A 26,863-nucleotide genomic window follows, 5' to 3' on the forward strand; every position below is an offset into this window, starting at 1 on the left:
ATGATGCCTCCCCCATTACCGATTCGGTATTTACCGAATCGGTAATGGCAACTGGCTTCCCATTCATTCCTATGGGCCTCCAGGCCCATAGGAATGAATGGGAAGCCAGTTGCCATTACCGATTCGGTAAATACAGATTCTAAAATACCGACATTTACCGAATCGGTAATAATTTACCTACATTACATTTACCGATTCATAAATACCGAATCGGTAAAATTCGGTATTTAAGAATCGGTAAATGTAATTTACCTACATATGGCCCTTTGCCACTGGATTCAAGCAAGCCTGGCTGAAGACGGCTGAAATGCCAGAAACCGGTACTAGGAAGCTTGTTTCCGGTCCAGGGAAGGCATGGCTTGGCAGTTCGTGCTGGACTGTTCCCATGAGGCAAGGGTCAGACTGATTTGCATATGGCCATGTCTGAAGAACGGTGATGGATCAAACCCAGATCTGTTGACTGGGTGTGAGTGTTTGATTGGTTCTGATGCTCCGTCCATCACCACCCCCTTTTGTACCGACATTGTATGACAGTTTTATTTACCATCTTATTTTCTCTTCAGATTTCTTTTACGAACTGTATATTTTACTGTACTATAGTTCAACTCTGTGAATAACATTGCTTTTTGTTTCTGTATTTCAGGCTAATGTTTGATATCTTGATATGGTTTTGGTTGAGCCTGCCAGACAGCGCAAGCTTTATGGTTGTGAAAGAGCTATTGTGGCCTTACCAAGAATTTACATTGGGGTTTGAACCCACCCATGTTGTTTACCATTGGTTGACTTTATTGTCACTCTCATTTGTTTGCTTATTACTTGACGACTTTCCTTGTCAATCTTGTGTTTTCTCTCCCAGAAGCATAGGCTCTTTACCATTCTCTTGTCTGGCTGACTTATGTAATTCTACTGCTCATTTTTCGGAAACTAATATTTTGTTTTGGTTAAGTACTCCATCAGAGTGCATTTGTTTTCCAGCTCTCTTCCTCTTATGTTTCTTCCCACTCGCTCAAACACCTGCCTCCCCATAGTCTGTGTGAGCTCTCTCTCTCTCATGGCTGCATGCTCTCTTTCCTGTGTTCTTCACGTGTATCACCCCACGCCCCTTCTTTCCCTCGTGTACTTCTCTCTGCACATTGCTCTCCCCGTCCTGTGCCTCTCACCCATGTTGCTCTCAAAGCTGCTTCTCCATTGCCCCCAACTTCTGCCATTCTTTTTTTAGATACACTTTTAAAATAAATGTTCTGCAGAGCCAAGCTGCCAATTGCTGCTGGCCCCCCACAAAAGCACTTTATCCCTCTTAATATTTTTTTTTAACTGACCGATCTAAGTGGCGCCCGCCATGTTACATCAGTCAATAATAAAGTAAAATGGCATGTGTGTCATTCTGGAGGCGTGAAGTGCTGAGAATGTTAACTTTCAAAGCTATATTTCATTCAGCAACATGTTTGAAATCGCAGTGTCATATCAATTGAACCTTAAATTCAGTTGAATTATTTTCAGATTGTCTTTACTTTGTCTAAATGTATATCTAAATGCTTCAGGGTTTTATGGTGAGAGAAAGAAAAGTCCAAAAATGCAGTGATTTCAATGGCTGGCCACCCCCTTGTCTTATGTCCCAATTTTCTTCTACAAATCCCATAACCCAACTCCTTAATATGGATCTACCACATGAAAACCCATATCACTGTAATTCTTTCACTCATCTTTTTTGCACAATCCGCTTCTCTAAATTAATCTTTCAAATGCATGGAATCCTATATGTAAAATATGCCTATATAATCAGACTTGAGCTGTGCGGAGTGGTAAAATGACTTTGAAATCCCAACCTTATATGACACTTTTAGGAAAGACCCACCCACTCCATGAGGCCAAATCCATGGGAAACCTTATAACCAACAAGTGCAGCTCTGCTAATTAGGACAACCAACAGCCCAAAGATAGGCACAAAAACACAAAGCTCTTCCTCTGCAAACTCAATACTTCGGAGCGCCCATCAAATTGACTTCTGTCACATGGATGTTGGAGTCCTTGCAAGATCAAACAATTTCTGTAGCGAAACCCCAAACTGTAGATATCACTTATAAGTGAAACAGCCAACCATGGGAGGAGACAGACATTATGGTGTTGCAAGACCAGACCACTCTAAAGGGCTCTCCCTTTGGGAATACCACAGTCAAACATTGCTCTGTTAATGGAGAGATCAAACAGCATCAAGAGATATGAGCATGAACACTAGGTTCCTCTGCACAGGAACCCTAAGCACACATCTCCACACATGTATGCCAGTACATACTCTGGTCTTGGGGATGACCGCAAACCCAACCCTGAATGGGGCTTCCCCTACCAGAAAATGCACAATAAGCAAAGGTCAGTCTGCCAGTCTGAACAATCAACCTTGGCAAGTCAGTTTCAATGGCAGGCAGAACCACTAATGTGACATAACCACAGCCGCAGAACACTCACCTATGAAGTTGTTCCATTCAATGTCCAGGTCGGCCAGGTTAGCCAGACAGCCCTTCATGACGTTAAGACAGAAACCATTGCAGGGCTTGAGGCTAGGCATACCCCGACACAGAGGGCAGTAGGTCATCCTCATGACAGCACGAAGGCACTCACTCGTTGGGCTGATCTGGGAGAGTGAGAGAGAAAAGATGTGGAGGTGGAGTAATAATAATACGATATAATAAGATAATAAAATAATAAGATGCAGACTAAGCATCATAACAAAACTCTGCATCAAGTTAAAAACCACAGGGCGCTAGGAGGGTGGTAGAACAGAAGAGCTTCTATGTTGCTGTGTGAGCCACCTCTAACAACTGCTAAAATAGAACATGAGGACAGAGATGTCAAAAGATAAAGCTACACACTTGCCACACCTCAATCCTTGTTGATTACATTGATGAATGTAATGATACACACTTTGCTGTCTGTCCAAAGAACAAAAAAGCTAACACATGGATGTCTGTGGCATGTTCTCCTCTTTCTCTTGGTTAGAGGGAGAGATTCCAACCAATCAGAGACACAACTTTAGTTCAACTGGTTTAAGGGTGGGACCACACATTGAGAAGGGGTGTTGGTACAGAGAAAGCGTGAAATGTATGCTGAATGCTGAGGTGGAAGTTAAGTGAAACCCACTGGATAAAAAACAAACAATCATATTCTGTAAATTAATGAATCCGCTAAACTATTCCTGAAGGTGGACTTATAGCAGAATCTAGATCAGTAGTGGTGGATCCATGGAAAATCCCACAGCATATCTGCAGGTTAAAGGAACATTCCCATAGCATGGGTGGATACATAGAGGAACCCCCAACAGGCCCAGCGGTAGAAGCGGGTACACAGAGAAGCCGCTAGCAGAGGCTTTGGATTAAAGGAGCATTCCTTGCAGAGGAGGTATATCCAGGAGTGGAAAATGAAGCAAATCTAATAAACAGCCACAGCAGAAAAAGGTGAATCTATAAAATAGATCCAGTCGTTGTGTTCCCAAGCCAAAAAAAATCCAATAGAGGTGGTATATAAAGAAAATGAGGCAGATATATAGCGAAAACAAAATTCAGAGTCCGTGTATCAATAGAAAAGGCTCAATCAGTGAAGGTGGACTTGTCAGTAAGCCTCTCACAGAGCTGGTAGGTGGATGGAACAGCCTCCAGCAAGTTGGTGGATCAGTGGGCCATCTCAGCTACAGGTGGTGCACACCACACAGATGAGGTGGATCCACCCACAGCACAGGTGGGGATCCAATTGAAGCGTGGCTCCACACAGCTAGAAATTCTTCCTCTGCATCAAATCTACCCCCTTTCTACAACCTGAAAGCTTCTTGTTCTAAAATTACTGACTCACCTTGGAAGCCTTGGTAACAATATCGCGCCCTGTTGCAAGTCCTTGCATGAAGGCCCTGACTGCAATGAATGCCCGAGTCACCTGGGGTACAAGGAACAAAACCGTTAGGCTGTATTATGCACTTCATTTATAGCTGCCATCATTGGCTGTATGATTTAGTATTATTAAACATCATGAATAGTGATTATTCAATATAATTCATAATCTATGTTTATTCCCTCCAATTATCTGATATTATTTACATTCAATATTGTTGGCTATTACTTTCTGGCAAGAATAAGGGTCGTAGTTAAATATTATTCAACATAAAATATGTGTTTAATAATAGTCATCATTCTATCAAATGTCAATAATATTGGCTCTTATTTAATATTGTTCAACTAAGTCTTATATCAATCCTAAAATCATATCAAGGGTAATAACTGTTATTACCTAATATCACTAACATTTACACTTAAATACCATTTTATTAACCCTGACGCAAATATACAGTTCTCAGCCATAAGATAAACCTTGTTTACTTAGCACATATTGCGCATCCCAGACTATCGCACATCTGCAGGATTCTATCCTCACATCACAAATACAACAGGATGAAGAAGCGGCAGCATCACATTAACTGCTCTTGAAGCTGCACTCCTAGCTGCCTTCCAACTACGGAAATAAAATTGTTTGAATTCACCGCTGCCATGATGCAGGATGCCCATACACTGTCGCCACCAACACCATCAAAAGGCTTCTAACCCAAACTCTTCTTTCACAGAATTAAATTCTAGGCACTAGGACACTGTTAATTATATAGGCAATAAAAACATTATAGCAGGTAACTTCAATATATGGGTTGAAGAGAAAAAGAACTCTACTGAGTCCCCCAAGTCGTCCACAATGCCAACATCTCAGTTTACCTCTCAAGGCGTACACAGGCCAATGGACATTCTTTTCATAGGATTTTCAAATCAGCATTCGACAACCTGCAACAGACTGCTTCCACAGCCTGACCACTGTCTCCACTTACCCACATTTTCAAGTTCAGCATGTCAAATGCAATGGAAAATGGCAACCCACCTTCTACAAACCCAAGTCTCAAAGGATACCTTGTAATACATGTTTAACTGACTCAACAACTCAAACGTTTATCCACTACAACATATATTGACAAACACTTAGTTCATGATTAACAAACTGGTTTCTTATTATAAGAGAACTGGAAACCCCAATCCCCACCGCCAAAACAAATGGTTTAACTAAAAAATGTTCAAAGCCAAGCTGGTGTGCAGGCACATAGAAGGAAAATGTGGAAATCTGGATATGTTAAGGGTTGACTTGGCTGCTAAATTCAAGAAAGAGACCTGAAGAGTGCCATCACTGTGGCAAAACGAATATATGTCGTTACTACGCATTCCGTTGCAACGCATGCCTTTACCACACATGCGTTACAACGGAATGATTTTTCTACGCATAACCTTTACCACGATTATTCCTTTACCACGCATAGTTTTACAACGATTTTTGTTGTAAATTTATGCATGGTAATGGCATACTCTTTGTAAAGGTTATACCCCTCCCCTGTACCCTTACCTGACCCCCCAGCCCCCAATACTTATTATTATTGCCCCTGCCCGTTACCCTTAATCCATATATTTATTTTTTAAATTTATTTTCCCCTTACCTCTTCATGTCGTCTCCTCGTTCTTCCTTGTTGACGTTTTACGTCTTAAAGTTGAAGCGTCATTCCCTTTCACCTAAAACGACGTCGATTTCCTCCCCGACCTGACATTACTTCTTGTTTTTTTTGGGGGGAGACCCCCCCAAGCCCCCTTTTTTCTTCTTTTTGCCTTTTTCTCACGTCTTCACCGACACTAAAAAAGGACTGAATCGGATGAGGAAGAAGACGTGCCGTGAAGACGTTGCTTGCGTGGTAAAGACGGTCGTGGAAGCAATACGCGTTGTAAAGACGTTTACGTGGTAAGTGTACCGTTGTAAACGTAACGCGTAGAAAAGCCTTCGTGGTAAAGGCTGTTTCCCGGCAAAACAAACTGTCGAATTCCATACACCAGGATCAACTGAAGAACACAACACAGAATGTCTCTACTAGCCAGATATATTGACTGAACACAGTATGTTTGCAAATGATTCTGGGCCTTTTCTTACAAATATAATCTAACTTTTCTATAACGGAGCAGACTCCTCAACTACACCTTTTATATCCTTGCTCACATTCACCCACTCTATGTTCCACCATTTTCTAAAAAATCTTCATCTAATTCTGAAAGCAGCAAGTTCACTGGCGACTAAGCCCCCCCCCCCCCCCCCCTTCCCTCCAGCAGATAGCCACCTGTCAGGGTTTTCAACAGGACTTCGGAGATGAACATTCTCCAGATAATTCACTAATTCTTTGAAGAGGGCACAGTTCCATCTCCCTTGAAACACGCCATAATTACATTGCCTCTCAAAAAGCCCTCATTGGGCTCAACTCAATAGCCGGTAGTGACCTATCTGAAATCTTCTTCACATCTTCGGGATTATGGGCATATTAGCTTTGATAAAAATTCAAGACGGCATCAGAAATAACACCCTATTGAGCATCAATCATGATTTTTACCTAAACATGGAATCAAGTCAACACTATGTGACATCAATGAATACATTCTATAAATCCTAGATGAGGGCCAGCAACTATCTTCATCCTGCTTGTGGCCTTCAATTTGTCCTATCACGATACCTTTATTTTGGTGCACCCGCTCAAACAGTTTCCTACAGTACAAGATTGGATCTGCTCCTTTCCCTCCAACAACCATTAAATAGCCAATTTAAACTGCTGTTGCTCGCCAAGCAAATTGCTGACATACAAAGTTCTACACAGCTAACCACATTTCCCTGCACTGAATACCTTTTCTGTTCTTTTTTTAAAACTACGTAGCAGGATTTTTATAGAGTACACTAATCCCAAATGGCCACACATGTTAAGAAATGGTTTGCGGTCACTAGACATTTCCATGGGGGAAAGGGCAACTTCTGAGGGAAAAAAAGGAGCCAGGAATGGCACTTAAACAAGTTAAATAAGAAAAAGAGTGCTCCTTTCCAAATGTACTTAGCTGTGTGGAGCTCCAAATGTTGCTGCTCTATCTACAGATCATGGTTCTAAACCTAGATAATTCTTAAACCTTGCTGGTTAAGCTGTAACACAGTACCTATGCCGCCCTCGCCGAACAGCCCCCAGCCAAATAAAGAAAAATAAAACAAGGCATCAAACCCACAAACAAGTCAATATTGAACTAGCAGAGTGGAAAGGCACCAACCATAGGTTTGGTAGAAAACAAACTCCTCTGTAAGAAACACATGAGAAACTACCACAAAAACATCAGGAGAGCCAATAAAGCCTACTTTCCAAAATGCACCTACAAGGTCTCTAACAAAATAAGAAGAAAATCATCATCTATTAAGAAATGGCTAAGGCAGATGACCTCAAACGTACCTCAAAAACCTCTCAACAATATTCTAAAGATAGAAACCCCTGGCAGTTCCCTTATGTCTGCACACGACTCAGAAGACGATAACATCTTGACTTCCTTGGCCAATAAGCAATGTGGGTCGCATGGGTGGCTGCGGCAAGGCTCACTATAGCTATCCGTTGAGTGGGTCCATTAAACTATAACCAACTGAGAACCTTAGGCAGAGGCACAAGTTGGGGGGGGAGGTGGGGAGGCTAGAGGATTGTTGAAGTGAGGGGCAGAATTCCCAGTGATGATCGTATAATACAGTTAAATGTGAAAACATTGTCATATTCGCAACTGAACAGATATTAATGTACAACAGATTTGGATCTCTGTGTAAATTGGTCTTCTGTCCTGGACTTCTAATGTTTCTATGGATGAACAAATCAATTAAATTCTGTTTGCAGAGAAAAACTATATTCTAAAGATCTCCTAGATGTCCTCTGATTAAAAAAACAAGCATTTACAATGCAATGGTCTCGGCATTGTTAAAGTTAGAGCTATTGGCATTGCTCCAGACATTATTTTTGTTTATGTTTTTGTTTTTAAAACATTTAAAGAAACGGCATTGTTATTTACAATGTCAATAGCTTAATCACTCTCAAATGCGAGACCTATTGCATTTGCACCCACACACAGAGCCACACACACAAAGCCACCCACCCACCCACACAGAGCCACTCACATAGAGCAAACCACACACAAATACAGCCATTTAAGTATTACTTTAAATCTGAGATACTCATACACCCCATTAAAAGTAGTACTTAAATCCTGCAAATAAGTGTTGTAACTGCTTCATTACAATGTATAGTAGCCATCCATGTGCTGATATTGTCCCAGCAGATGTGTAGAAAGTACCACGCTAAGAATAACTTGCATGAAATATTACTAACCATCCTAGCTCTACTGGGAAGTGCTGTCCACTACTAGAATGGCAGCCATGCTCAGAGGTGCCGATCCTCTTCACTACTAGGATTACAACCATGGTAAGGAGAGTCGGTAATGAACTTAAAATGTGAGACATTCTTGTAGAGAGGTGTCAATACGTATGCAGTGGTGACACGGGGAGTTCCAGAGCATTTTTTGTATGTGGACTTCCCTCATTTCCGTACAACGAGTCCCCGAAGTAAATAAATGCTTTCCAGTTCCAACACTGACGGGCGAGACACCCATAACAGTTTCACATTTTAATACAATGATACAAGCACACACATGTATACCAATAGAAATTATTATGCTGCAACAATAGGCGTTTTGTAAGTATCACACTGTCAACTGTGGAATCGGTAAACAATACGAAATAGGATTAGCCTGATTATTACACATTTCAGGTAGAATATTATTTTGAGGACTCCTTGGTGACTGATACAAGGCGCCCTACGGGCACGTATTTGTTAAGCGAACGAAAGGTGTCAATTCTCGGTACTTAGTCAGCTAATCTCCAAACATGCCGCCTTAAACACAGACAAATATAACTGTGCTACTCATGCCGTTGCAATAGTTAGAAATACAGATGCGTTTAAAGAAGATAACAGAGAAAGGGGCTAATTTAATACCCACTTAAGTAATAAAAACAGAGAACTGTTTCTGACATTGCGTGTGAGAATACAGAAATCGCGTAAGGTCTTCAGTACATTACTCCTGTCCCCCCGACCCCGTTCTTGGAATTACTCAAACCGCCCACCTCTACGAGGATCACGATGACTACAAATAATTATTTAGTGCAAAACTTCACTCCAGCCCCGCCCCTTCGTTTGGCAGTCTATAAAACCCAATGCCCCCTCCCCTTGAACGCTTGTCCCTTTATTGCCCGTCTCACTGGAGGTTAGCTATGTTGCCACCTCCGGGAAAAAAGGCTGCTTTAAAGGGTGTCCCCCGCCTCAAAGATCCGTTGGCTGGGCTTGAAAGGTCCCCAAACTGAAATACACCACTTTCAGGGGCCGACCGAAAGATGTGGCAGCTCATAAGGAGACGAGTCTCGAAAGAAACGTTAACACAGCTGTGACGTCATACTACGGGAGAAGCAGCCCGTTCACAGACAAGGTTTGAGCGCTGAGCGGGCGGAAACTAAGGCCGGTGGGCAGGTCGTGGGTGAGGGCAGCGTTACGTGGAGTAAACTGGAAATGGAGAAAAAGACAGGATAAATTATGGCGACAAACGGGCCATACTAAGGCCGGTGGTGTTCCCATCATCATGAGCAGTGAGCGGCTCGGTGTGAAACAGATTTGAAATGGGCGCGATCATGAAAAAGAAAGAATAAGGCACTAAGCAGGCAAAATCTAGGGCTGGCGGTCATGTCTTAGGTGCGCACAACATAGTATATACTAGCACATGTGAAGCGAATAAAACAAAAACGAAAACTAAAGGTGGCGCCAATCGGGCGATACGGACGCTTGTAAATATGGCTAAAACATAAAGCGGGTTGCGGCTCCGTATGAAACAGAGCTAGAGTCGGACGTACCTGATGAGCGAATGAATGACATCCAGTTAGTTGTGTAGCAAGAACATACGGAGACACCACCGCCTTTCTCCGAGGTCAAGCAGAAATGCCTCGGAGAAACGAAGCGGCGTTTTCGGATTCGGGGCGTGTTTTTCTTTCTCTTCTCTTGCCATTGGCTGGAATGTTTACATTCCAGAGGAGGGAAAGATTCGAAAAAACACGCCCCCGAATCCGAAAAAGACGGGGCTTGTTTGGAGAGACAAACCTCTTCTCCAATGGCTGGCCAGCATTTAAGAGGCCAGCCAATGGAGAAGAGGTAAAAAAAAAGGGGCGGGTTAAAGCCCCACTCCGAAACATTAAATCTCGGAGCGAGACTGCGCAAGCGCAGCCTTCGAGCCGAGAGCTAAAAAGCATTGGTATTGCATTCTCTAACAGTGCTCCACCATCTTGCCACTAACCAACCATTCCACCTCTGCTCAATACACTTTTTAAAACTTTTAATTAGCTGGATACCGAGGCGATGTGGGACCTGGCCATCCATGACTCAAGCATCTAACTATAAACTGATCCATGCACGGTTGGATGTATCAAACAATTTTTCACCTTCTTATTCAAGATATCAATAATTTAATAAACAACTTAACTTTCTTTTATATGGAGCAGCTGCTGTCCCTTTACAACATGCTTCATCACCCCATTTGAAACAAACATCCTGGAAATGTACTGACTAATCTCTAACAAGACTTATCCTAGCAAAATCTTGGCAAGGGAAGTTACAAGAAAACTGAAAGAAGATATGGAAAAGAGAAACCACCTCCATAATCACCAGTCAAGATTTAGTCCCTCCAAAGACAAAGAATCAGACTTAGTCAATATCAGAGAAGCTCTTTTTTCCCTTGGGGACAAAGACAAAAAAGATGACTGAGGACTCCGCGAACTCTCTGCAGCCTCTGACTTGGGGGCCAATAGAATCCTTCTGGAAAAATTTGTGAACTGGATGGATTGTCCAGATAAGGCTTGTTCTCCAGTACAATTCTTCTTGTCCAATCGCACTCAGAAAATAAGAATTGCTTCAGTGGGCTCACCTTCATGACTGGCATCATGCAGCGAACCTCAGGTGTCCCCTCTGCCCTGCTTGCTATTCAATATTTACATATGATGGCACAGGTCCTCAAATTATACCAGTTCAATTTCCACATGTACGTGGACAAAAGTCAAATCCATTTCAAGCTAGGATCACATCTTCAACTAGCGGGGGAGTGTTTCCTAAGTGCGAAACGATCCAAAGCCGAAATACGGGTGATTGTACAGAGTAATTCGATTTCCTTGCACTTCGCCTGGCCCATTTCCTTGGAACAGTTTCAAAAACCACACCAAAAGTAAGGAATTATTTTGGCTGTTGAGTTCTCTTTCAATATCGTAGTCAATGGAGTGGTTAGAGGGTTTAATATGAAACTCGCATGTCTCCACAAAATTCTTCCTCTGCTTCAGAGGGAAAATTTATCAATGGCAGGTATCTTGATGACACAGCTGTAGCGTCTTTTTGGTGTGTAGGGAGGGCCTACTATCTCCAAAAACAAACCCAAATGCCAGAATTTCACTTGGTGTCTAGTATTGCTCCAGAAATAACAATCAGCAGGAAGGAAAAAAATAGAGACTAGAAAAACCTTCCAACCGCCCAGGTCAAGCAGCACAGAAAAGAGCAAAATAGAAGCAAACTGCAGAAGGTGAAGATTCCACAAAACCAGGAGCAAGGAGTCTAGCAAAGAACAATTGCGATGTAAGTGGACTCCAATTGGACCCTCTCCCCCCCTTTTATAGTACCAAACAGGAAATGGCAATTCCAGGAAGTAGTTCAGCCATCTTGGATTGGGAAACAAATTGAGAAAATAATATTCCAATAACGACAGAAATACAATTATATATACCTTTTTTAGGATTATGGTACAGAACATGCTAAGAGTTCCAAATTAATTACTGCATAAGAAGGGTGATGTGGTTTTAAGTTTCCTGCATGCAGCGTTACAGAGATGCGAGCATGCAGCAGAGGTATCATCCCAGCATACCTTCTGCAGTTCAATTGAGCTAACTCGTGAAGGAAGAAAGAACATACACAGGGATGCTACTGTGTCCCGGCATACAGGCACGCTGGAGCACGAGCAGAATGAGTGAAGCCATTGCAGAGACCATGCCTGGCAACGCCCTATACGCACCATTCGGTGGTCACAGGACTCCATCAAATGCAAATTCAAGGTCATCTGCATTGCTCACAAAGTCTATGGGGGGGAAAAGCCCAAAATATTTACAATCTGTAACCCCACCCCCCATGTCCCTCCCACTATTCTACAGCCAGAATCCTTTCGACAGTCAGACAGTTCGAAGCACAGAGGTAGATACTTGGGTTGTAAAGTGCCCTATGATATGGAATGTCGTGAAGGCAAACCTGAAAACAAACCTAACTACCTGTGCTTCAGAAAGTCTTTAATACATACAGACTGTAACAACTCTTTCAAATGGCAAAGATTATTCCTTCTTTCTCAAGAGTTTCCGGTCTCTGAAGTACCCATAAGAAGACATTCACCATTATGCAAAACCTAAAAATAGATACCTTCAGAATTTTCCCTTAAAAGGTGTGAATTTCTACATGAATGTGGGTAGTGAAAATGAATATAAAATGTACTTGTCCAATGCCTACGGAGTTCCCTAAATGTATTGCGTTGCCACCATATATGAGGTTCTACAGATTCATTTCTTCTCTTTGATAATCTCCTGTTTGAGCAGTTACACATATAGTTTGATTGATCAGGGTTCTTTATAGATATATCGCAGGACATATCAATCACCTATCTAGTTTCTATCAAAAGTATTAGAATGGTAAGGTTCCAAGTGTACTCAAAGTATCATGCATTGATTGCTCAGAGGGTCAGTGATTACTCATCTATCTATTGCCTAGAAATCTCTATACTGATCACATGCTCTGTCTCGATTTGAACATACGTATCATTTCACCCTAATGTGCAATAGATTCACTGCTGCCCTAGGGGTTACTCCTATCCAAAGACTGCTCGTTAGCATACTGTTTGCGTAAAACGATCACTTGCTCAGTTTTCAGGTTCATATAGTGATCATCAATCCAGTGTCTACAATTCTACAGATGGTTTGCATGTCTGTTTGTCCAGTGTTTAACAATACGTGTAATGATCACCTATCCCATCTAGTGATTCAGAGATTGATTCTTTGACCAGTGTATAAAGAATTGCATTGAATGATTTCACATCAGGTATGGAGAATACCACATAGGGGTTACTTGTCCAGTGTTTAAGGTTTTCTGCTCTGTTCACTTGTTCACCGTGTACAGAGGTCCACTTATGGGTGCTTGTCCAGTAGACGAAGCTTGTTATTGGTCCAGTTTTTAAAAATCTAAAGAATGACCACTTGTCTATCAGATAGATTTCGATCGTCTGTTCAACAGGTTCTCTCTAGCGTTCCACAGACTTAGGGGTTGCCTAGTGATTGGAAAATTCCACAGAATGATCAGTCGTCCAGAGTCTAGTTTCACATGATTCCCTTGACTACTGTCCAAATTTCCATTTCCATAGACAGATTGCTTGTCCAGTTTCTACAGAGGCCCATAACTTAATCACGTATTTAGTGCCTATGCAATTGTGACCAAAAATAAAGCTTCTAAGGAATTTCATAGTGATCATGCATACACTTTCTTACACTCTTACAAATAGCAGTAGTTAGGTGGTTATAAATACTGTAGGTCCTGAGCAAATGTACAAACTGAACAAGTAGAATGATAAGTGAGTGTGTGTCCAGTGGGCACAGGAACTGAAAGGCAATGTACAGCTCTCTAAGACACACACTTACAAATTATTCCAAATTGATCTTTTTTCCCAGTTTCTGAGTCTCATGCCTAGTATTTGGGCCTCATTCACTGATTGCTTCTTCAGTGTCTAGAGTCCCGTATATTGACCATTTGTAACTTTCAAAATCCCCAAAAATGTGGGGACAAAAGAGTAGTAATCAGAGTTCGACAGACTGATTGCTTTTTCAATGTCTATAATGTTTAATAGATTGATTGCTTAACCAAGTCTAAAGCTCAACATATAAATCACTCTACCCAGGTCCTCCAAGGTCTTATGCTTCACAGACTTTTTCCTCGCCCACTGTATACATAACACCGTATCATGATGGGCTTTCCAGTAAACAGCCTTCCATATACAATGTTTCTTCCTATGTTCCAAAGACTGACCTCTTCTCTAGCATCCATACAGTTGAATAGACTGACCAGTTTAACAGATATTTATTTTCTAGTTCTTGGTTCCATGTACTGATTATCTTTTTTCTGTCTAGTTTTATAGACTAACCATGTGTTCAATATTTATAGGATTCACAAGCTTGATTGGTCACCCACTTACCACTGAGGCACCGGGTCTACAGAGTTCATGGACTGACTACTTGATCAGAGTCTAGATTTCCATCAACTGGTCAAGTGTTGATTGCCTAGAGTTACACAGACTGATTGCTGGCCTGGACCTGTGTTGAGTGCCACCTATTGATAACTATGCTGGACAACACTAACCTCTTGTTCAATTGCTAAAGACTGCTTTCCGAGATGGATCTCTTCTTTAGTGTCTTAATATTAATCACTTGCCTAGAATTTCCGAGACTGTTTGCTTGACGATTGCCTACAAGGTTTCACAGTCTGATCCCATATTCACTATCTTCAGAATTACACAGATTCTCCAATGAAATAGTTGCCACCTATTCATAACATTTATTGAATATAATACCACAGATTGATCACTCTGATGCTTATTGATCAAAGGATCAACTGCTGTTTGCCAGAATACCAGAAACTTATCAGATGTTTAGTAGCTACCGAGCTTATAAATGTGTAACCTGTCCATCAGGTGGCATTGCTCCTGAGTTAAGAGAATAACAAGAGTTCAAAATGTGAAACAATGCGAGCCTTCAAGGTAGTAAGAGTTTTCCATGGGAACTGCTGTAATATTAAATTCAAAATTCCCACATAGGCCCTCATTATGACCCATGGTATCACACCTGGAGAGTTAATTCTGGTTGGGATATTGCACTGAGATATTACAGTTAGTCCACTGTCCCCAGACCCAATAATTTCTGAGACACGGATAATGAAGGGTAGGTGCAGACGCAAAGTCCGCACACCAAAACCTGGGCCACGCACGAACGCGGCACTTCCGCGTTACCTGATGTGGTACAAACCGAGTCATTTTTAGGTTGGACCGTTAACCACATAGACAGTAGGTTGCACTTTAAGGGCACCATTATTGTGTGTGGGAGTTCATTATATATGTTGATGTCCTGACGAAGCACCACGGATCCTTCAGACCAATGTATAGGCGTGAAACATGTTGACAAATCACTGACAGAGACCAAGTGAGGCCTCCACCACACGACTATAGGGTATCTTCCCCACATAGTGGTCACACACTGACTACCAGGGTTCCTTTTAGACCTTCAAGGTAGCATTAGCTTTTTATAGGTTTTTATCTCTGACAGGGTGGTCTACTTATTAAAGGATAGTTTTAGACCACCCCTATCAGTTTTAACCCACAAACACATTACACTACTCCACCACACCAGTCACCTCACTTGCATGCATCATACAGCATCTCTACAAAAAGATCTCCGCCAAAGTGACCCTTCGGGGGGACCCATAGGGCAATGCAGCGCCGGCCCGACGAGGAGCAATGCCCGATGATGAAGCATGACATCCCCTTGGGGATGTGTGAGGGCAACATCGAGACAGTCCTGTTGACCTTTCTCATGTTATAGGTCCAATAATACCTGTTAGACACACTTTTTTCTTTTTCTCAGGAACAGAAGCCCCCCCTTTTTGATTATCCAATAATTTCTGGGCCTGGAGACACAAGACCTGATATTCACCAAGTGCAGATGCACAACTGTTGAAACCGCTGCAGGGACATGGGCAGAGCCTGCAGGCAGGAGCACTATTCAGCTCTCACATGACCAATGCAAAAACACAGGGGGGCAGGCAATGCTCTCTCAGCCTTCTCCAATACTGTCCTGGCCTGCTCTAACCTGCTGATCCTCCACACACCTCTGAGCACAACTGGCCATTCCTCTGACATATTCTGCCAGCTCTAAGAAGGTGAAATATGTGAGCAAATGTGTTCCTGGCATCAGGAAAAAAGCAGCAGAAAAGAACCTGTGATTCCTGGGACAAGCTGATTATCTGTCATTCCGGAGAAAAACTTGTAATTAACAGAGTTTGGTGGGGTGAACTGGAAACCATCGGAGACTCCACCCCGCTACAATCCCCCACAAAACAAATCCGGAAAACTTATAATGACTCATGACGACAGCCTCAGTGGTGATTTTTAAAAAAGAATTATAAAATAGAATACATAAGAGAACACACCTAAGAAATTGTTGTTTTGGTCCTAGTCTCACATTAATCTAATGTGTGTGCAGAGGCCTAGGCCTGACCATTCAATCAGTGAGGTCCTGGACCAAAGGTGCCTTCCTTTTGCCCACAGTGGAGAACTGTGCCCGTCATGGATCAATATCTGTGACCAGACCTTTTTATTAGTGTTACTGCAGTAGAGGGCTACTGGGCCGCACATGTAGAGTCCTTTAGGGCCATTTCTGAAACCCCTTGCTGCGTGTAAGATGGGGGTGAGGTTATTTTCCCAGATAGTGGAAGTGTGTGGCTGACATTCCTGAAGGTGGAGGGAGGAATAATGTGTGTATTTGTTAGATGTATACTTTATTCTGTATTTTTGTGTATTGTATTGAGGTTAAAATATTGGAAATTACTTACTCTGGGTTCCCTGTCTTCCAGTAGTGGTTCAGTGGGGCTCCATGGAACTCAAACTGTTAAGAATAACTACCAGATCCTGCTCCCTCCTCCTACGTTTCTCATTGTTCCACCATTTTCTTTTCTTCCTCTGTCCAACTCCCGACCTCATACTTCTGGTTATTACGATCACGAGAAAGTCCCTCTTTTGACATGATTAGTTCCCTGCTTTTTGCCTGGTAATGATGTGGTTTTGATTATAGTGCACAGGGTCCCTAAAAACTATTACTCAATTGGCCCTTCAGGCACCTGTAAGTCCCTAGTAAAAGGTACCTGGGTACCAAGGGCATGAGGACTGAAGAGGGTCTTCTAGGGACCCCTCACCTAGACCATGCAAACTGTCACTGTAGCATGCATGGCCCGGTGCAGACAAAAAGACAAAGTCGACTTGGAACACTACCAATGTGACTTGTGATGTGTAGGTTGTGCGCACCTGTTTAATAACAAAAGAGAAACTGTTTGTCAAACTAATGAACAAATGAGTGCTACACCAAAACATCTGCTGCCAAACATACGTGAACAATATAACTCAAAAAGGGCCAGGCCCCTCTAGTGACTTTGACTAGGTGTGCACAGACTCACTACCTGTGTGCCATGCCAGCTAGCACTGCCTAAAGTATAGGTAAGTCACCCCTCTAGCAGGCCTTCCCAGCCCTAAGGCAGGGTGCAGTATATCCCAGGAGTGGGCATATCTGCATGAGCAGATATGCCCCTACAATATTGGGGTCTATTCCGTAATATTGTAAGTACCAGTGAAACCATAGAAAGTACATGGGCGAGAAACTCGACAACTCCAGTTCCCCGGCACCATGACGGCTTCTCTGAACACAGGAGTGTTTGGTACCAAAATACTCCTTACAATTAACCCACACTGATGCCAATGTTGAATTTACTGTAACATGTACTCAGAGGGCACCTCAGAAGTGCCCCCTGAAAACCTACCAACTCTGGTGTGGGCACTGACTGGCTTTAGGCAGCCAGCCACACACACAGACGTTTTTGGTCTCCTGGGTGGAGAGCCTCTGCTCTCTGGGACCAGAAACCATGCACATCCTGGGCAGAGGTGTCACACCTCCTCCCCCAGGATGGGCCAGTGCTCGAAGGGGAAGCTTCTAAAGGCCTGCTACCTTCCTAATGTGACCCCCAGCCTCTGCTGCTAGCATATATAGATATAGCATAGATAGAGCCCCCCTGTCGGGAAAACTCTGAAAGGCTAGGAGTGTGCCCACCTTTGCCAATTCCACCCCTCAGCTGGAGGAGGCGAAGTTAAGCACACTTTTCAGTCCCCTCCATCTTGAAGTTGAGGGGATTCCTCCAATCAGGGCTAGGTCTATGCCCCTCCCACAGGAGAGTGGCAATAGTGGTTGTAGTCACCCCAGGTAAGGTGCCCATTGGCCCTACCTACTACTCCCCTAAAAACGCTCCCTAAATTTAGTATTTTGGTGGCTCCCCCAGACCTAGAAACCCGTTACTTGCGACCTAAGAAGAAGGATGACTGACTTGGCCATAACCTTACCAGACTGTCTCCAGCTTCCAAGACCCTGCAAGAAGACGACGCCTGTCCTGCAGCCAGCAACTTCCAGAAACCGGAAGAAAACTGCCTGAACTTTGAAAAAGACCAGAACTCCAGACGACAGAGGTTTTGGTCCCAAGAATCCAACACAAAGGACTCTGGTGCCCAGTGGATCCACGAGTCCTGCCCACTCTGTACCCGACACCTACAACTCATGTCCATGTGGCCCACCGATCCAGAATAGGTTCCCCAGCGATCCTGGCCTCAAGTCCAGCGTTTGCTGACCCCTCCTGAACTCCACGACGAAGCCTGCAGCCTGAATCCAGAGGCTCCCTCTGACCGCGGCAGGCTCCAGTAAGAAGACTCCCACGTCTAAAGCCTCTGCGCCTTGGTGAGCTAAATCAACGGTGCACCTATGAACCCCTACTTCCCTACTTAACTCTGCTGTTGTTGGTCTCCCTCCTGCAACCTCTGGTGTGACGTCTAAAGCTTGTTTGTTGAAAGCAGATTTGTCATTGAAAAGCATTGGCCGCCCAACGCTGAATTTGCACCCTGCACCTGGCCGCCGCTGTATCACTGGTGGTGTATGTTTGGTGCTGCTTTGTGCCCCTCCCACACCCTCATAGCTTGACCTAACCCCGAAAGCTTGGCCCTTGCAATGATTTACTTACCTGCAAGCAGTGCGGCTTTGAGCACCCCCAGTCTGCTTTGAAAGGCATTGAGCTGAACTCCGATTTTAATCTCTGCATCAGTTTCCCCTGTGCCGCTGGTGGTGCAGTTTTGAAACTCGTCTCACCCTTGCTCCTTGTTGACTTTTGGTCCCGAAGACTGGAAGTGTTGTACTTACCTGTTAAAGCGCATTATTGTTTTTCTCCATAGGATAACATTGAACTATTCAGAAATTGTTCTTTGTTTTAAGCGTCGACTTTTGAAAGTGAAAAGTATTTATATTTAAAATAATACATGCCTTATTATGAATATCTTGGTCTTAAAATAAAGTACAAACAAAGCTTATTTTTCTAAAATTGCTGTGGATCTCCTTTTTGAGTCGTGTGTCCATTATTGGTCAATGTTGTGCAATAAATGTCTTGCACTCGTCTGTGTTAGGGCTAAGGCTGCTCATCTACACTACCAGTAATAGAGCACTTTGGGTTTTACATTGAGCCCTGTACACTTTTGGGGAACCCTGGACTCTGTGCATGTATAACCACCTAGTGGCATACCATATGCAGGACCATCTTCCTACAATGAAGCTATTCACATCTCTGGGGACCAATTTGACACTAAATGTGTATTCTGTTTACCTACATTGGTGTATGCATACTTAATATATACTGTTTGAGTTTGCAAAAATCTTCAATATAGAATTTATCTTTTTTAATCATCTATTACTGCCAATACAGAAGGTGTACTTGGTTGGCATAATTTTGAAATTAGTTTTTTTGCCAAACACCACAGAGCATGTATTGTCTCTGTCGAGTACCCCTGCTGGTGAGTGACTGCAGACTACCACATAATTAATGCTTCATTTTGGCAGCCTGAAAATGAAGTTTACAGGGGGGTGGAGCCCGCTATGAACAGAGGAAACTTCCATCCCAGTAGCTCCAGCGTTCCTCCCATCCTGGTGGTGCTGGATGGAGTGCAAGCGTGAGATGGGCTCGCTGTAGCATATCCCAAAGTGGGCAGCGGAGGTATTCTGGTGACTGCCACTTGAAGGGCGAGGTCCTGCACCAGATCATCCAATCCTGTGAGCCGTCACCCTCCTTTGAGGGGAGATATGCGGGACAAGATGGTGGCAGATCATCTGGGAAAAGCTGTGCTAAGACCAATAAAACATTAGAGCTAGAGATGGTGAGAGGTCAACCTCCCACCCCCAATGAAACTGGCCCTACAGCAATATCCCAGAACCTGCAGCCACTGTGTAGATGGAGAGGGTTGGTGAGGGCATCTGCCATGGAGGTGCAGATGGACTGTATCTGCCCTTGATGGTGATGGCTTGCTTTGACACTTGACCACAGTCCAACAGAGACTAGTGGCGCAGAGGCTGTCATGGTTACCCAGCAGACTAATCCTGTGTAGAGAGGAGAATGGAGGCAGATGAACCTGCCAGGTCCCTTGTCTGCAGCTGGCACTGACAATGCTGTCTGGTTGACAGAGGTTTACGTGTCGGAGCCCTGTGATTCTCAAGCTCTGGTGCCTTGGTGCCTACATGCCCCCATCTCTCCACCTGCGCTCTATGGTAGCCATTATGGAGGCACTCTCTGTCACCTGGCTGTTCACATATGTGCTACAGAAATGGCAAACTTATATTAATGTCCCAGACCACGACGACAGCTCTGTTTTGATTACATTTATCAATCCATCATGGTGGTTGCATTTCCAGAGTGATTGACCTAAGTCAATCCTGCTGTGTAGCCTTTGGCTGCTATTTAACAGTCCTCTGCTCCACCTTGTAGCCATTGCAACAATTTACCCTGAACCTTGAAGCCTCACACTTGTGCTGCTGCTCTCAGAGAATCTTTGCTGGTTTAGAAATTGTTTCCTTTGATGCTGTCCAGTATGTGGGCCTGGATTGGTGTACAGATGATCGTGGATTTTGTCACTCTTGATAGTGCAGGCAACCACGAGCATTCACCGGTACTGAGGACGGAACTTACAGTGGGGGTGGGGAAGACCTAATGTTTCTTGCGCTAGCAGAGCGTTTCCTTTTACTCGAGGTTTCCAATGTACCACCACACCTCCTGGTGATCCCTGCTTACTCCCCAACCCAGTCCACCTGTAACCAATGCTCTAAAGAAATCTCGTCAGCGCGTAAAGATCTAGGGTACCTTCAAAGATGGCATTATAGAAGCGAAGTTGGATGGTGGAAAAAATGTATTAAAAGTGGGGAAATCAGACCAGCTCATCTCTGTATTAGAAAAGGTGGTGATAATAGTGGACATTCAGCAAAGAGACCGTGTACATTACCTTTGACATCTGAAAATAAAGTGGAATTTCTTGAAAATGCCACGACTTCCACCAATTCAGAACAGAATGTCACCAGTATAGTTGTACATGGAAGGGGGAGATTTGCTGACATGAGTCATTCGACCATCCAGAGTACGCAGGAGTTACGCTTGCGACAAAATACCAACTACCTCGAGCTCTGAGGCATCTCAATGGCTCTCACCAAGACTGAAGGTAAAATACAAGCTGCCCTTAAATCTGCGAAAGACCAAAGGAGGAAGTATGCAGGTTGCTGATGGCACTGTCTTGACATTTTACCTCTGTCTTGGGACAGACAGAATCAAGATGTGTGCTTTTGTAGTGCAAGAGTGAACGCTCTTTGTTGGAGTTGATAGCTCTGTGTACTCATGCTGGAGTCTGTATTTCCCTCCTGCTCATTACTGTCTTCCTTCTAGTACGGCTAGTTCAGTGATTTGAAACAATTGAATAAGCAGGGTTGTTTTTAGCTTGATGACAGTAGTGTATTATCACTAGTTCAGGTATTTGTTGTGGTTGTTGCTCACTGCTGGTGAGCTCTGCTGTTTCCTTTGCCTTTCCAGTAATAAAATATTCCATCATAAAGTGGTTCACAAACCTTGTAAGTTTCATTTGCAAACACTCATGCCGGGTGCGGTTGGACCTATAAAGTCTGTTCCCAGAAAAATAGTTGTGGTTGTTTCGCTCTTCAGGAGTCTGAACTTTGCTGACACAGCCAACTCTTGGATCTAAGGGCCAGATGTATCAACATTACATTTTGTGAGTCTATATTAGCGAATTTTACCGATTCGCTATTATAGACTCGCAAAATGCAATGTATGTAGGAATCTGCTAATATTTAGCGATTCCTACGCATTCCTTATTTTCGACTCGCAAATTGCGAGTCGCAAATAAGGAATGGCTTCCCATTCAGTCCTATGGGCCAAGAGGCCCATAGGAATGAATGCGAATTGCATGCGCAATTGGCGAGTACCCAACAGGTACTCGCAAACTGCGCACGCATTTTCAAGGCTGCAAGGGTTCCTAAAGGACACCCTGTTGCACCCCTAAAATGTGCATGTGTGCACGTGACGCACATACATGCCCTAAAGGCATGCATGTGTGCCACATGGCACTTTGAAAAATGCAAAACAGTGCATTTTTCAAATAAATCGCAATTTACCACCAACCTGAAATTGCTGGTAATTTGCGATTCCTTACAGCAATATCGCAATTTGCGATGGCGACTAGAATAGCATTTAGGGAATCGCAAATTGCGATTCTTTAAATGCTTGCGCAAAATAGGGAATCGCAAATTTTGCAATTCCCTATTTTGCGAGTAGGTTTTTCTTTCCTACATTGCACACAGCCAAACTGCGATCGCAAACGCAAATTTCAGCATTTGCGATCGCAATTTAGCTTGATACATCTGGCCCTAAAATCTTAATTTGCACTGCTTTGAAGATTTTCCCGCAGAGAGAGCAAATGACTAATCGCTGTGGATCTGAGACACTGGGCCTCCGTGTTCAGTGGGTTCACTAACGTTAAAAGCATTGCCTCAATATTTTGAAAGTATGGATCACCAGCATCTTAAACACCTAACACAACTGGCCCTATCTCTATGTTTATGACCCTAGAGTGCATGTAAGCGTTGTCCTCCCCTGGTGGACTCACCTGGACCTTCAGCCTGCGCGGTACGTCCCCAAAAGGGTACAGCTGCTCGGAGTGCTTGGTGACGCACTCCAGGTAGTCGTCTGTGAACTGGTACTGGGGGTTGACGAGCTGGAACATGCGCTCCAGGAGGTGGGTCCAGAAGTCCCCCAGGGTGTCCTCCAGGTGCACCTTCCCCCCCAGGTAGTACTGGTGCAGCTCCTTGAAGATCTCGTCGAAGACCTGGGCGTTCTGTGTGTACAGGCGCCCGTAGGTCTTCGTGAACATCTGGCTCGTTGTCTTCTCTGAGATGTAGATCAGCTCGCGGAAGAACTCTGCAAAGAGGAGGAGGACATGGAACAGGTAGTTAGGGAACATCTGGATGGTGTGAAGGGTAGGAAAAACAATAAGGCAGGTGGAGAGAGCAAAAGAAATTTCAAGCAAGTACAAAGAGCAATGAGGCAGGCAGAAGGGCCAAAACGGACATTTAAAGGGAGTAAAACTGAGCCCAAACAACAAGCATCATTGATATCCTCATGTCTCAAATATTCAAAGTGTGTCACTTGGACTACCGTGATCTTACAGACTTTGGCGTCAGACAGAAGAACTTCTCTTAGGATTATACAGAGCTCAGAGGCTCAGGCCTCAGACATCTGAGCCATCCCTCAGGCTTTGAAGATTTCGCAGACTTAGGCTTCAGAAAGGGGCGCAACTAATCAGATTATCCAGTCATCTAAGGCTCTGGCCTGACGTAGCCGGGCATCCCTTGTGCACCTGCTTCTACAGTAAGACATGGTCCCCTCTCCGTTATTCCCTAATCACGCCTAGCTCATGCCTTCTGCCTCCGAAACATATGGTTTCAGGAGGAGGATAACGGAGATATTGCCCGCCTTCCAGACATTATCTGCTGTCGCTGAGCACACTCCACCCCTCGCTCCCCCAATGATTGACAGCCACTCAAGCAGTGACCCCCTCACCGTGAAACTTGCGGTGACGCTCTGTGAATACAGTGAGGAGGAAGCTGCTGCTGTCCTCCACCAGCGCCTTGAAGTCCATCTCGCTCTGCCAGTTGAGGCGCTCCTCCGTCTCGCTAGCGCAGCAGGTGTAGTCCTGAGGACAGATGCGCAGGTGCTCACCTGGAGGAGGGAGAGAAGAAAATGCAGTGTGAGGACCATGCTTCCGTACCAGAGGGGCGGGCACAAACATTCATCGACTCAAGACAAGTAGGACCTCTGCCAGCATTATCAGCACCAAGAACAGTCAGACCAGATAAAAAACACCCTGAGAGGCCATCAAAGAAACTCTTTCTGTTCTCGGTATATTCCGGCGACAGGGAGCTGTGACCAAGGCAATAATATTGCCACAAATAGAGCACAAGATGATGTGTTCTACAACTGACACCGCCTTTGGAAAATGCCTCGTTGCTAATGGCCCAATGTTCTCAAGTGGTCCTGCAGCTGCTGGAGCTGTAGGTACATCACACTGCTTTGGACCGAGGTGTTGCTGAATTCAACCCAAGAGGCTTGACGCTGCTTCTGGTCAAACCTTGCAGGGAGCACAGCATCAACTGTGGTTCACAGAGGGTCCCATTACTAGTCAATTTGGATTAGTAAGGGTGTGATCATCAAAGGAGCTGGACCAATGTGATTTCTATGTGCTCTTTGGAGTCAATATTTACCCAGATTAGAGTAAAATAAAGTAATCCGCACCTGTAAATGACATGTTGGTTAAGAGACACCAAGAGACACAAAACAAGCAGAGGTAAAGAAACAAATCTCTCATCTACTGAAAATAATGACAACAAAGCACTTGATGTAAGATACCGGCTGGGAGTCCAACTCTCTCAGCTGGTGCCCACCAAGGTTACGGGGAGAACATCACAACAGAAGGATTTTGAAAGCGCTCTACTACGAGGGGCACAGGTTGTGGGGGGGCTTTGGAAAGGGCCATGCTCTAGGGCACAATCTGGTGTGGGCTAGTGATGGCGCTGGTCCACCAGGGGCATAAAGGAGGCCTGGGGTGGCCACCAGGTGTTCTTGTTTTGGAGAGGGCTCTCTAACCCTCTACGCCATGCCATAGCATGCCTTGCAGAATGTGTGCAATGACATGGAATAAGAAATAGTTAAATGCTTGGGAAAGCCACTCAGCTTTACCGGGCAGGCCCCTGCGGTGTAGGGGGCCCCAACCAATCATTGAGCCCATTCTGCAGGGGGGAGGGGGCATCATTTTGTGTTACGCCACTGTGGTCCACAAGAGAGAAACAGGCAGCCAAGGAGAGCTGGGGCCAGGCAGCGCTGATCTCCACAGCGATCACTCAAAGGAGTTGGAGCATTCAAGGAGCTGTGCCCACGCTGGCTTGTGGTCCGTGAGCGCAGAACATACTGTGACTATGTGGCGGTGAAGAGGTGGAGACCTGGCATCCTCTGCAGTCAGCTCAGAGCATATGAGGGAGCCAAGAAGAGATGCCCATTGGCATGCAGGAAGGGAGCGGTGACGGCTGGCAGATGAAACCCAGGATAGGGATTGGGAGGTCGATTTGGTGCCTGGAAAGTGCTTCATCTGGCAAGGCTGGCTGGGCGAGTGCTGACACTTTGAGGCGAATGGAGGAGCTAGGGAGCCACAAGGCAGAGGAGGCTCTACCAATGAGTGCTCTGGGGATAATACCCCAGCCGTGGAGGGGCTGCAATGGAGGGAGATGGGGTCAAAGCAGAGCATTTGGAACTGGGTAGATGATGCAAGCCTCGGGCGCCCTGGCGAGGGCCCTGGCACTTTTTTTTTTTTTTTTACAAATTAAGCACTGTTTTGGAGAACCATTAATTAGCCAGGATTGAGTAAGAGAGCTAATAATCTGACACTAATCGAGAAGCAATATACGCAGAAATTTTAGAAAATGACACAAGCTCACATCAGACCAGATAAAGAAAGAAATCAGGATTCAGTGTATGGACACTGAGGGAAGACTTGGATTTCAGACCAAAGCAACAAAGGTTTTATGAACTATCTGGCTAATAATTGTAAAAAAGAGCAGGGGGGGAGGAAGGCCTATTTTCTCCGTGCCCACGGTCACACTGGTGCAGTGAGATCTGATCCCAGTGCACAATTGCAATACCTTTTACTTCGGTTTTACAATTTAATGACCGTTCACAAGTACTATATAAGGCATAATGTGCAGTGAGAATCTATTCTTATGTCAAGTCCTGGAGAACGGAATTAATGCTGTTAAACTGTGACAATTTGTGTTTGCAAGTATTGTTGCACACACAAAAGTAATTTGTGCAATCAAAGAATTATTTCTGGGAGGGGAGGAGGAGTGAAGCCGACTTTTCATTAAGCAGCAATGGCAACAATTAGAAAAGTGTAATAATCTAGACTTACTTGAAAAACCTTGAGCTTATCTCCAATCCAACCCAGACTCTACATTGATTCAGAGCTCGGAGTGCAGACGCCTGGTGACGAAGCCGCAGTCAGCGCCATCTAACAATAAACCACACTCACGAGCACACAAAAGTCCCCGGCAACAGACACATTTCTGGGAATGGCAGTGGTGAGAAATTCCATTCGTGGGTGACTCAGCCGATACATGATGCCATCCATCTGGCCACAGGCCCTGGGAGTGTTAATGAGACCAGCAACGAGGGAAGAAGACCTCAGTGGTATGTCTGACTTACATCCCCCATCACACTACAGGTGACTGGAGTGGGAAAAACACCAGCCTCCAGCTAAAGATCACCAGGACAGCGGTGCAACGAGGGAAGAAGACCTCAGTGGTATGTCTGACCTACATCTCCCATCAGACTACAGGTGACTGGAGTGGGAAAAACACCAACCCCCAACTGAAGATCACCAGGACAGCGGTGCAACGAGGGAAGAAGACCTCAGTGGTATGTCTGACTTACATCTCCCATCACAGTACAGGTGACTGGAGTGGGAAAAACACCAGCCTCCAGCTAAAGATCACCAGGACAGTGCTAGATCTCTGCCATGCCAACTTCCGGTCCCTCCCAGTCCTCTGCAATAGTGCCCACAGTATCCCCCACAAAAATGAAAAAAGTAAATACAGATGATGCAAAATAAATCCAGCAAATGACAAATAT

At 44.4% G+C, this 26,863-nt stretch overlaps 1 protein-coding gene across 2 annotated transcripts in view; it reads right to left on the reverse strand.

Moving 5' to 3' along the window:
- The window catches only part of GPC2 (glypican 2), a 177,096-nt gene that overhangs the window by 19,824 nt on the left and 130,409 nt on the right, over positions 1-26,863 (reverse strand). For both annotated transcript variants that reach the window (XM_085640132.1, XM_085640131.1), the window contains exons 2-5: positions 23,747-23,905; positions 22,794-23,104; positions 3,841-3,921; positions 2,464-2,629 (exon numbers count right to left, since the gene is read on the reverse strand). In XM_085640132.1, coding sequence (XP_085496258.1) covers positions 2,464-2,629; positions 3,841-3,921; positions 22,794-23,104; positions 23,747-23,825 — 637 coding nt within the window. In that variant the 5' untranslated portion in view covers positions 23,826-23,905. The remainder of the gene's footprint in view (positions 1-2,463; positions 2,630-3,840; positions 3,922-22,793; positions 23,105-23,746; positions 23,906-26,863) is intronic.

Source organism: Triturus cristatus, chromosome 12 (genome assembly GCF_964204655.1).
Source record: "Triturus cristatus chromosome 12, aTriCri1.1, whole genome shotgun sequence".
Classification (NCBI taxonomy): domain Eukaryota; kingdom Metazoa; phylum Chordata; class Amphibia; order Caudata; family Salamandridae; genus Triturus; species Triturus cristatus.